This window comes from Pseudoliparis swirei, chromosome 11, assembly GCF_029220125.1.
Source record: "Pseudoliparis swirei isolate HS2019 ecotype Mariana Trench chromosome 11, NWPU_hadal_v1, whole genome shotgun sequence".
Taxonomy (NCBI): domain Eukaryota; kingdom Metazoa; phylum Chordata; class Actinopteri; order Perciformes; family Liparidae; genus Pseudoliparis; species Pseudoliparis swirei.
In genome coordinates this window covers 22,522,843-22,535,706 of record NC_079398.1, presented here as the reverse complement: position 1 = coordinate 22,535,706, position 12,864 = coordinate 22,522,843, and the positions used below count along the sequence as shown (strand labels likewise).

The 12,864-nt window shown below is 44.0% G+C and overlaps 1 protein-coding gene across 2 annotated transcripts in view; it reads left to right on the top strand.

Moving 5' to 3' along the window:
* Positions 1-12,864, top strand: part of atrn (attractin) — a 163,151-nt gene that overhangs the window by 98,579 nt on the left and 51,708 nt on the right. For both annotated transcript variants that reach the window (XM_056426614.1, XM_056426613.1), the window contains exon 26: positions 5,669-5,747. In XM_056426614.1, coding sequence (XP_056282589.1) covers positions 5,669-5,747 — 79 coding nt within the window. The remainder of the gene's footprint in view (positions 1-5,668; positions 5,748-12,864) is intronic.

Below are 12,864 nucleotides of genomic sequence, written 5' to 3'. Positions count from 1 at the left end.
CCCGTTTGAGATTTTTGGCCACTAAATGATTATGACATTTCTTTTTTTTATATAAGTAAATCCACATATCTTTTGCCAGACATTTGACATGACATTTGCACACACGGTTGTTGGCAGCAGTATGGCAATAACATGACGAAAAGAAGAGCATTGCCGTTCTTTATAGGTCATATTTTATAAAATATTTATACCTGATACATCGGATCGCACTCTTAACATTTCCTTCAACCTTCACGACTCCTCCCCATCTGTTCATGTGGTGCTCTGCGGTTGTCAGCGAGGATAGAAGTGCTCCGTGATGAATCGGTGACACGCGGCCTTAAAAAGCAAATCACGCCGGTTGAAGTTCCAGCTGCCTGTTGCATAAAAAGATGTGATGTTACATACCAGAACGTCTATATCGCAGTCAACGTGTCTCTCTTCGGGAGGACAGTCAGTTATTCAAGCTGCTTGTTTTCTATCACTTTTGTACCGCCAGTTTTCTTTATTGATTTTTGATTCGGTGCGTCTTCATTTAAATTCACTGTCGGATGGTAATCATCCTTCTTTTGACTGCACAGGTTTACTTTCAAAAGCTCTGAACGGGAATCTCTTTCACGTTGAAGGGAAAATGTCGAAGATGACATTTTGGCGATGCTAAATGTAGTAAATTGAAGCAACGGCTTCCCGTAAAGTGAAAGTATATCAACAGAGAAAGCCGAGTTGTCCAGCTCACGCAGCAGTGCAGGCAGGGCCTACATGTACCAGGATGCATTGCACCCGAGCGTCTGGCCTCTCGGTACAATTTCAAATTCAGAGAGGCTGAGACTTGAAATCCAAGCTGAAATAACTACGTCACTGTCGGTAAAAGACGCCGCGGGATGCAGAAAGAACAACCTCTTTCATCGTGAGGAATCTAAATGCTTCAATCGGCTCCATTTACCATCAACGCTGATTGGACGTCCATATAAAAGATGGCAAATTGTCCCTTTTCTCCTTCAGATTCAAAGAGGCGGAGACTAGAAATCCAAGCTGAAATGGATTGTGGGTCTTCCTTCCTGTCAGTAAAAGGCACTGCTGGATGCAACTTATTTCATATTCATAGTGAGGAATTTAAATGCTTCAATCGGCTCCATTTACCATCCATATATAAAAGATGGCAAAGTGTCCCTTTTAATGTAACGGGGAGGTGAAGTGTGATTGTTGCGGGCGGTTCTGGTGGATGCTGATTTCTGTTCCCCGTGGGAGTGGGAGCTCTGGATGTGATTGGTGGTTTGGGGACGGGGGGTCCGGAGCTGACGCCTGACTAACTAGGCCAGCTTCCTTTCATTTTCATTTTCATTTATTTTTTTGAACAGGGACTGTACACATCAATCATCCCAGGGGTAAACGTGTCAGTTTTAGCCAAGGCTCAATTTCAACCGTAGTTCCTGTGGCCAGATATTACACGCCATCACTAAGGGAGAAAACGGTTATCACAAAAACATTCAAAAAAGCAATAAACATACAGGTCGATCAAACATCGGCCTCATCATAAATAGGCCTCTTCATAGCGGAGGTTGCGTTTGGGTCTCGACTCTGGAAGCTTATTGATGGCAAAAAAACAAATAAGAATTTCGGTACCCAACCCTGAATGACAAAAATCACATTCAATTTGTTGAATGATCTTGTTCTCAAGTCATGACAGGAGAGTAACTCTGAGGGTCCATTTCAGAGTCTAAATTCCTCACTGGGTGTAAACCACACAGGCGGTGTTCGCTCCGTGTTAAAGGAACGCCTCATTCACAAAATGACCTTTTGTTTATCAATTATTCTACCCTTGTTACTTTTAATTCTTGAAGAAAAGTGTTTCTCTCGGGCCTCAGCTGGCTGAACGAAGGATACAAAAAATGGAGAAAAGTATTGATAAATGTAAGTTAATTGGGGGCGGACAACAGAAAAGCTGATCACACACACCAACGTTATCGAAATTGTAGGATAAATCGACCTAAATAGTCTTGCGGTTGCCAGTCGCTCCTGACAGAAGAGAAACATATTCCAAAGATAAAATGTGAAATGTCGACCGGCGGACTGAGGTTTGTTTTTTTGTGCTGACTCATCACTTTACTTCCATATGTCTTCTGTCTGCTTCTCATTGTTCTGACTTCAGCTCGCACTTTCTAATCTCGTATCCGTCTTTCACCATTACTGTCCTCCTTCCCTTTGTCTTCTCTCTCCTCCTCCTCCTCCTCCTCCTCCGCAACCCGAGGGGCCGATATCTATTCACGCGGGTCGTTCATCAGCGCCGCGCCGCTCTTTAAGGCGGTGAGCGGGGAGCCCGATCAATACGCCGGCCGGACGGATAGATCTCTTTAAGAGTCGTCCCTCAGCCTGGAGAGATACGGGAGTTTTAGAATTTGAAAAAATATAATAACGGATGACACTTGAAACAGTTGACGGGGAGCGGCGGGCGGCGGCGAAAAATGCTCCGAATACATCACAGCCGGTATTGAAGTGGGTGTCGGCATTGAGATTGAAAAGGTGGGAAAACATTAGAGAAACATCTGCGAGGGGTCTCGCTGAAAGGCCCACGTGTCTGGAGAAGTCACGCCTCAAATTTAAGATTCTTAGAGAATTTGCATGCCTTATTCCTGCAAAAGAATAGAAGGGAACTGGCTTCAATATCCACGTTTTACTGGTATCTCGCGTGAGCGTCCACGTCCCCCCGGTCCTGCTAACCGGTTTGCTCCCGTCACGTTCAGCTGGTGGGATGCACGTGTCACAGGGTTAATTAGTTGTAGGAACGGTAAATTAGGTCCTAAACATCACTGCTCACGTGAGTTGTCCCGCAGCTGCACTGACGCGTTGCTATGGAGATGCATCGTCTAGTTTGGTTTGTTATTATTGATGTCAAATGCAGCTCATTAGTCCGCGAAATCCCAAAATAAACGTCGTATATCCGTAGCTGCGATATTCTTTCCTCATTGTGACTTCATAAATCTGCGTGCCACTCACTGCCCATTTTTTGCAGTCGAGACTTTGTTTTTGAGGCGTCCTCGTCGGCGATATATGTAAAACCTAAATGTGCAAACGTGTATTTTGACAGTGGATGTTTTGCTGGAGGAATGTTGGAGGCGATGTGTTGGAGCGCCGGTGTTTTGCCATCATGCTGCTGATACTTTGCTCATCACCAGCAGCCCGACGCCAACACTGAGCCCTCTTCAGCAGCTTCCTCAGTGCAAGTGTGAAAGCTGCCAGGGAGACGTGAAGGGAATCGGGGAACACACACACACACACACACACACACACACACACACACACACACAGTAACACCGCTTACAAAACCTTTTCGTCAAGACATGTCACCGCTACCTTCATCACCTCAAGGAGAGTCTTCCTTTTATTCACGTGTCATTGAAAATATCATGTTTAATACAATATGAGACTGAATAAATGCATCAGGCAGATTAAAAACATATAAAATCTAATAATTTCCTCTCGGTTAACAGGCGTTGTTTGTTTTTTTCACTCGTGAGCAAAACAAACAATGTACGCTCGACTTTCACATTAGATTTCATGTCATTGGTAAATCGATACAAATATCCGGTGAAGAGATACTGCATATATAAACGTTTGATAAACGTTTGATAAAAGACTACGGAGGTCCTGAAAGACGACCCGGCGGCATCACCGTCCCGCACTCTGCGTCTCACGTCACTGCGGTTTTGTTAAAGGAGGGCGGTGAACGGAGGGGTGTTCATGTGTTGGAGGTCTGCAACCACACTGCTAAACGCAACTAAACCCTACAAACTCACTTTGAGTATGTATTATATGAATTGTATTTGTATTTTAAAGTTCCAGAACGCTGAACGATCCCATTCAGCCTGGGGAAGAGAGCAGCGGAAAGAAGATGACGGAGATGCTTCTCAACATCAAAACTCCAGAGGAGAATCATCCTGATAAAATAAATAAATAAGGGACATAAAACTCCCATTATACCTGCACGACAGTAGTTTTATGTCCCTTATTTATTTATTTTATTATCCAGATAAAATAAATAAATAAGGGACATAAAACTACCATTATACCTGCACGACGGTACATTTATGTCCCTTATTTATTTATTTATTTTATCATCCAGATAAAATAAATAAATAAGGGTCATAAAACTACCATTATACCTGCACGACGGTACATTTGTCCCTTATTTATTTATTTTACTATCCAGATAAAATAAATAAAGGACATAAAACTCCCATTATACCTGCACGACGGTAGTTTTATGTCCCTTATTTATTTTATTATCCAGATAAAATAAACAAATAAGGGACATAAAACTACCATTATACCTGCACGACGGTACATTTGTCCCTTATTTATTTATTTTACTATCCAGATAAAATAAATAAGGGACATAAAACTCCCATTATACCTGCACGACGGTAGTTTTATGTCCCTTATTTATTTATTTTATTATCCAGATAAAATAAACAAATAAGGGACATCAAACTACCATTATACCTGCACGACGGTAGTTTTATGTCCCTTATTTATTTATTTTATTATTCAGATGAAATAAATAAATAAGGGAAATAAAACTACCATTACACCTGCACGACGGTAGATTTATATTATCTGGATGATAAAATAAATGAATAACGGACAAAACTACTGTCGTGCAGGTAAAATGGGAGTTTAGTTTAATTTAGAGTGTGTTCGGGAACGGAGGTGTGCGCGTGTGTGTGTGTGTGTGTGTGTGTGTGTGTGCGTGCACGGAAAGGTGTTGACACACCGAAGAAGCGTGAGTCGGATGCACAGCTGATCCTCTCTGCGGTATCGGGCAAAGCGCGGTCGGCCTCGACAGCTGTTGCCTTCGTTTTACAGCGACACCTCGATGGCTTTGAACCGGTGACATCATCCGGTATGCTGCATACTGTGACGATATCGTTCTGTTTTCCCGCTGGCTTTGCTATTTCTGATCTTCTCTGTATTTCTTGTAGAGGGAGATTTGGATAACTTGTAATATTTTGCCATTTCTGGAAGGTTTGTTTTGTTCTTGCATGCTGCTGGGGCGTACCGGCGGGACGAACTACAGCGATCTGATGAACACTGTAAAGGTCGTACGTATCGTGGCGGAGCAGGAGAAAACCTGGAGGCTTGTTCTCAGGCTCCAAACCCGCTCATTAAATAATAATTCAGACCGATGTTATTACCTCCTCCGTCAAGCGCTGTCAGACCGAAACACTCATGACTAGAACGGGCACTCGGTAGAGCGCATACCTTCACATATCACAAGATTGGGCATTGAATTATGAACATGTTGGCATTAGTTGCATGCCAATTGGATAGAAATTGACCGTGCTATGGTTAAAAGAAGATGTTGACCTTTCCATGACCTTGACCTTTGACCCGATCGATGCCAAAATCTAATCAAATGGTCCCCGGATAATACCCAATCATCCCACCACATTTCGGTTTAAAACTTTTTTTGTTTTGCGAGTAACACGCATACAAATAAATAAATGAATACACGGCGATCAAAACATAACCTTCCGCATTTTCAATGCGAAGGTAAATATGCATCAGTTGAACAAAAATAAGAAATGGGCGCTCATTTCATCCGTCGTCACGCTCTTTGTGCGTTCCAATTCCTCAGACGCTTCACACATTTTGTCATTCTGTCCCTTTGTCTCCCGTCTCCCTCCCACAGCTGCTTCCTGTCGCTGCTCCTCGTGGCCGCCGTGGTCTGGAAGATCAAACAGAGCTGCTGGGCGTCACGGCGACGAGAGGTAAGTCCGAGACCACCGCCGACTACGAATAATGATTTTTGGCTACTATGGTGCGTCATTTAACAACCGCCCAAACACAGATTGTGCGTGTCCACGTTTCGGTTCCGTGTTGCTTGAAATACACTATTTTTGCCGAGGTTTCGCCCGTGGAAGTGTAAAGAAACCCTCGGTAACATCGCCACGTGTAATTCTGCACGACGCCGAACGCGTTAGTTCTAGAGATGATGGTGTGAGTGGATTTACTTTGAGGGGTTCGGCTTTTCAGAGTTGAATTTGAGTTTATCCTCTCAAATCCCCGAGGTTTATACTCAGAAAACATTTAGAATTGAGAAGAACCAACGGGAACATTTTGTCTAGACTCGCATACGTTTTCCACTTCAATCTGCCAGATGCTCTGTATTTCTTTCCTTCTTCAAGCTGTGTGAGCTGCCTTTAAAGAGGGTAATGGAATTGTAACACGGAGAGAAGATATCAAAGACAATAGCTGAAATATATATATTTATATATTGTTTTTGTGCTTTGACTCCAACTTCTTACCCCTGAAACTACTGTGACCCACTTCTCTCTTGTGGATGAAGAGTTGCTCAGGAAAGAACAAATGCTCAGCAAGCGCTCCAATTCCTCATTTGACTTGCCTCTGTTTGGATATGTGAGCGCTCAGTCATCTACTAGGTGGAAGAACGTGAAGCAAGTTTTGTTGTTGTCAATTGAACCTTTTTTTTAACCATCTGCATGCCTGTTTCTGACAAGTTGAATCGCATTTCTCAAGGATTGTTTTTGCGATCCGTCAGAACCTTTTTAGAGAGAGTTTTTTGTGATTGTCAATCCTCTTATGAGATTTTGAACGGGACAATATTAAGGTGTCAAAGTGTCGTTACCTTCGCATTGAAAATGCGGAAGGTTATGTTTTGATCGCCGTGTATTTATTTATTTGTATGCGTGTTATTCGCATAACAAAAAAAGTTTTAAACCGAATCGTTTGAAATTTGGTGGGATGATTGGTTATTATCCGGGGACCATTTGATTAGATTTTGGGATCGATCGGGTCAAAGGTCAAGGTCAAGGTCATGGAAATGTCAAAATCTTCTTTTTACCATAGCACGGTCAATTTTTATCCAATTGGCATGCAACTAATGCCAACATGTTCATAACTCAATGCCCAATCTTGTGATATGCGAAGGTATGCGCTCTACCGAGTGCCCATTCTAGTTTATTTAATGAACAGATAGACACAAGATAATATAAAACAAAAATGTATCTAAACCATCGAATAAAATACTTTAGCTTTACGTCTGTACTGTGAGAGTCCTGAACATTGAATAAACGCGTGAGATTGAAGCTCCTACCTTTAGACTCGACTCTTTATGCGGAGCTCAGATCGTCTTGGACAGACGATACGAGGTTGGTGTCGGACGTCTTGTCAAGTAAGCAAATGAGCTCATTTCCCAAAATTGCTGAGCTTTTCCCTTTTTTATGACTCGTCATGTTTCCCCAAGGCTCCATCGAGGGCCCGCTGTTCTCGGGTACCTGCTGCCGCCGGGAAATGTAATCGGGGAGCGCAGGATTGATTTAGTATTTTTTTAATGTTTAGTCGTCTATTTCTGAATCAACCAGTGATGAATCAGTCCCATTGATACTTAGCTCAGTACGAACAGTTACCTTCAGCTGAGCCTCAATCGATCCATATGCAGAGCTCACATCGGTGTCGAATGTTTCCTTTTAGATTTCATTCATATAAATGATGTTATTATTATGTTAGAAACATTTAGTAAAATGCCTTAATGTTTTAAAAAATATGTTCCTTTAATATGAAAGAAAGCTAAAACAAACTAATACAGAGTTTTAGACATTTGCAGGTTTCACATTTCAATCAAGTAATGTAATAATCTGAATATCAACTCTCTGTAGATGCATAAATGAGGCGCATATTAATTACAATTTACCGATGTGAAGATACTCCAAAGTACATGGGCATCTCTGAAAAGCACCGGGTTTCCCAGCCTTTCCAACATCTCATCCTAGAAAACAGCATTTCATTTCAAGCCCCGTCAGTCATTGAAAGTACATTCCTGAGGTGCAGTGACCATAAGTCATATTCCATATGGCACGGGCACACAGCGTCTTTCCAACTGAAGAAAGTCAATAATTATTTCAGAGGACTGAACAGAGGACGCCGAAGCAATCTGTCAAACTATGGGGAGCCTGCAGGGTGCACAACGGACTGAAATGCTCTGACAGCGTGCCGGTCCGAACCATCCCGGGAGACCCAAAATTAAGTAAATCCATGAGTTTGTGTATTAATTCGTGGGAGGTAAAATGCATCATGCAGTCTGTGTCACGTCTTCAGATCAGGAAACAAACCCGTGGAATGTGTACGACACTCTGATGTTAAGCTTCAGTGAGGTCAACCTACTCTTTGTCAAAAACACACACATTTACTCAAAGTGCTGTCACACAGAAAACAGGCATCCTGACAAAGCTCCCGTGTGATGGGTTTGATGGGTTTGATGGGTGTGATGGGTTTGATGGGTTTGATGGGTTTGTCGCTCCGGAGATGACGGCAGCCACAGATGATTTGCAATATTCAGAATCAGAATCAGAATCAGAAACAGTTTTATTGCCAGGAATGTTTTCACAAACAAACGAGGAATTTTTTTTGGTGGAAGGTGCAACATTTGGACATGACAAACAAACAACAATCAACACGACAGAAAGACAACAAATAATGTGAAGTGTTTGGGTGTGTGCTTCAAGTGGTGTGTTTTAGTTAAAGTGCATGTTAAAGTGACGTGTGTGGAGGAGGGAAGAAGAAGGAGGAGGGAGGAGGAGTGAGGAGGAGGAAGAGGAAGGAGCGGGAAGAAGGAGGAAGAAGAGGTGGTAGTCCTGGGGGTGACAGTCAGTCAGTCCGGGTTCCATTGATGAGCCCGACTGCCGACGGGAAAAGACTTTTGGTGTGGCGGGTGGTCTTTGTCCTGATGGACCGCAGCCTGCTCCCCGAGGGGAGGGACTCGAACAGGGAGTGTCCAGGGTGGGAGGGGTCAGCGACAATCTTTCTGGCCCGCTTCAGTGACCTGGAAGTGAACAGGACCTGGAGGGAAGGCAGATTGCAACCGATAACCCTCTCGGCCGGCGGATGATGCTCTGCAGCCTGCGCTTGTCTTTGGCTGTGGCTGCAGGGTGCCAGACGGTGATGGAGGAGCAGATGATGGACTCAACGATGGCCGTAGAATTGTACCATCATTCTCCCTGGCAGGTTGAATTTCCTCAGCTGCCTCAGGAAGAACATCCTCTGCTGGGCCTTCTTGGTGATGGAGCCGATGTTCAGCTCCCACTTGAGGTCCTGGGAGATGATGGAGCCCAGGAAGCGGTAGGACTCCACAGCGTCGACGGGGGAGTCACACAGGATGAGAGGGGCGGGTGGGGCTGCATTCCTCCTGAAATCCACAACCATCTCCACTGTCTTTAGAGCGTTGAGCTCCAGGTTGTTCTGGCTGCACCAGGTCACCAGGTGGTCAGTCTCCCACCTGTAGGCGGTCTCGTCCCCACCAGAGATGAGTCCAATGAGGGTGGTGTCATATTGAACTCCCCAACAGCTGTTTGCTAACATGCCTTTAATGGAGTCGGCTCGGTGTCCCTAAAGACTCTAGAGGCAGCTTCAGGGTGTTTTCTCCTTCCTTTTTTGTCACATTTTACTCCCCGGGTCCCCCTTGTGTTGAAAACAAAATTAGTGAGAACTCTATTTATTTTATTCATGCAGTGTAACACGGTTATAATGCCAAAAATCATGAGACACGTTGCATTTATCTGATAATTAAACCACAAGCGTGAACCACGGTTGAGGCTCGAGGTATTAAACTACTTCCGTTTTGCTCCACCTCTCTCGCCCTCTGCGCTCGGGGTGTTCAGGCGAAGTTTCTCCGACTTTTTGTCGAGTGGCTTTTTTGCGCCGAGTCGATCTCGGGTTCCCAGATGAGCTGGCCGGTGCAGAATTTCATATTTCTTTTACAAGATGTGGTTATTGCAAAAGATTAATTTTTAATTGAATCGTATACGTAGAATAATGTTTTGATGAAATATAGGAAACAAAAAACAAATTTTCTGACTTATCATACACACAATTAATTAATAATCGGAAATATATAATTGGTGTGATTCTCCGGCCATGTAAGGTGGTGTTTGAGTTCTCCACCCGTATCGTGCTCGGGTGCTTTCTTTAACTCGGTTTAACGTCACGCCTTCATACATCACAACTTTTACTACACTATCAACTCTGAGTGAGATGATGCAAGCACTTTTTAAAACATCCTCTCTGTAGTCACGGTAGTTCTGTGTCTCCGAGGGGAGTCCTTATAATGAGGAGCTGCTTGGAACGTCTGTCCTCCAAAACCCATTGTTGACATCTCCAAAATGTCTGTGCATCATTATTAGACCAAGCTCATCAAAAGCATGACTCTAAAATATATATATTATGTAATCTTATATATTTTTAGGTTGTAATAGTTTATTTTGATTATGCACATGTGCAGAGGGAGTCTCATGCTTTAACCCTCCTGTTACCTTTAGGGTCAATTTGACCCCATTCAATGTTTAATGTCGGTGTTCTTTCGGGTCAATTTGACCCCAGGCTGTTTTTCACTGTCAAACATATAAGAAATATCAACTTTTTTATATATTTAAAGGGCTGTTTAGGTAGTCAACAAACAAACATAAAGTACCTCACACTTAAACTTGGAAAACAATATTAATTCTAATAATTTTCTGGAGGTTTTAATTGCTGGGGTCAAATTGACCCCGAGGGTAAAATATGTCAGTAAATATAAAGGTAACAGGAGGGTTAAACATTGAATGGGGTCAAATTGACCCGAAGGCAACAGGAGGGTTAAATGAATACATATAGAAAGATATTATAATAGGAAATATTAGGGAGAATATTGATATTGTTGTTAATGTGTTATGAAGCATAGGGGTACTGTCTACTCTAGGTATTTGTCAAAGGCAAGACTTAATGTATGTTCATGAGAGTGAATGTTCGTTAGTATTTCAGATTGTGGAAGCCGGTTGAAGCCTGTGAAGTGACTTTAATGCGGACAATAACAGACAGGACTTTTATTGTGAAAATACTTGTCTAGCGACTTGACCGGAAGTGACGTTTTGACCCGGGGGTCGTGACGTTTGACCTCTCCATTGTTCTAGCGGGACTTTTATCCAACAGGAAGGTGTTAGAGGCTGAACTACCTTTGAGAGGAGCTGATTGGCTGATTCTGGGACTAAGACTCTGTACTGGAGAAAGATCGTTCTCTTTCGTCTTGACCCGGGTTCTTCAGGCTGGATCCTGTTGAGCCCGGATCACCACGAAACCCACGATCCTGAGCCTCGATTGTTTGTTTCCACTTCTTGCCATTTAAATATCGTTAAACTTAATTCACGCTCATCCGGAGCCTGATGTCCATCATCTGCCAAGTGCCCGGTTACAGTTCCTCTTATAATATTGACCGTTCAAAAGGACGCGACTCGGCTCATGACTAGACCACCGTCACGTCGCATGAGTCGCAGCAGGCGTCCACACGAGAATGCAGTAACTTGAAAGGCAGCAGGCATTGTGTTGATGACGTGTGAGGTTGGTCTCGCTCTTCTGACGGATACACAAGTAAATAATTAAATGAAGCCGGTTCCTTGTGTTGAGAGTTTGGAGCCCGAATGGCTGCTTGGAGCTATATTTGTTGATTTTTTTTTTTTTACGTTACCCCATTCTTTAAGTCAACGTGCATTTTCTGTTTTGTTCCTCTCAAATCACCAGAGGAGCCTCTATTTTAATGCCTTTTACATTTATTTTCAAATGCAGAAGTGATGATGAAGGAGTAACTAGAAATGAGAGAACTGCAATGTCGGTCTATGTGAATCCTAGATGGAGGCCAGAGGCCGGACTTGTGAAAAAGATGTGGGTGTTTGTGGAGGGAGGAGAGGAGGGAGAGGAGAGAGAGGAGGGAGAGGAGGGAGAGGCGAGGAGAGAGAGGAGAGAGAGGATAGGGAGAGAGGCAGAGGAGGAGAGAGAGAGAGAGGAGAGGAGAGAGGAGAGGAGAGAAGAGAGATAAAAGAGAGAAGGAGAGAGGAGAGAGATGGAGATAGAGAGAGGAGAGAAGAGAGAGATAAAAGAGAGAGAAGGAGAGAGGAGAGAGAGGAGAGGGGTAGAGAGGAGAGAGGAGAGAGAGATAGATGGAGATAGAGAGAAGAGAGAGAGAAAAGAGAGAGGAGAGGGAGAGAGAGATAGATGGAGATAGAGAGAGAGAGAGAGAGAGGAGAGAAGAGAGAGATAAAAGAGAGAGAAGGAGAGAGAGGAGAGGGAGAGAGAGATAGATGGACATAGAGAGTGATGAGAGGAGAGGAGAGAGAGGAGAGGGAGAGAGAGATAGATGGACATAGAGAGAGATGAGAGAAGAGAGCGAAGGAGAGAGGAGAGAGGGAGAGCAATGTTAGTTGTCTAGTGAGCGGCTCCTATCGCAGATGTCGAGTTGAGTTTGGGCTGCGAGTCCTTTAGAAAAACTTTAGCTTGTGGCATCCCACGTCCGCCTCCACACACACACACACACACACACACACACACACACACACACACTTGATTCTCTCACCATTGCATGCAGCAAACCCGCTTTCACCGTAACGCATCATTTTTGGCGAACAGAAAGCTAATCGTGTTTTATCCCCCCCCCTCCCCCCCTAGAGGCCGCCCCTCTGACTCCGGGACCGCTCGGTGCTCTTTAGGCGCCGTCCCTCCGGGCCTCGTTTCCCCCTCCGTGTTACTCTGGGCTTGCATCAGCATCACAGTGACACACATCGGCAACTAACAACGGCCTCGCCAGCTCGCTCGGCCCCGGGGCTGCGTTTTATTTGGGTCATTTCAGGGTCACGGGACTTAGAGGCGGTGGCCCTGATCCTCGTACTTCTTCCCTCCTGGCTGCTTGTCCTCTGGCTCTAAGCTCTTTAAGCCCTTTGTGTGTCATTGTTCGTGGCTCTGGATAACAGGATCAGCTGAAGCCCTAACATGTACATGTCACTGTGAGCTCTTTTTAACCCTCCTGTTACCTTTAGGGTCAATTTGACCCCATTCGATGTTTAAAGT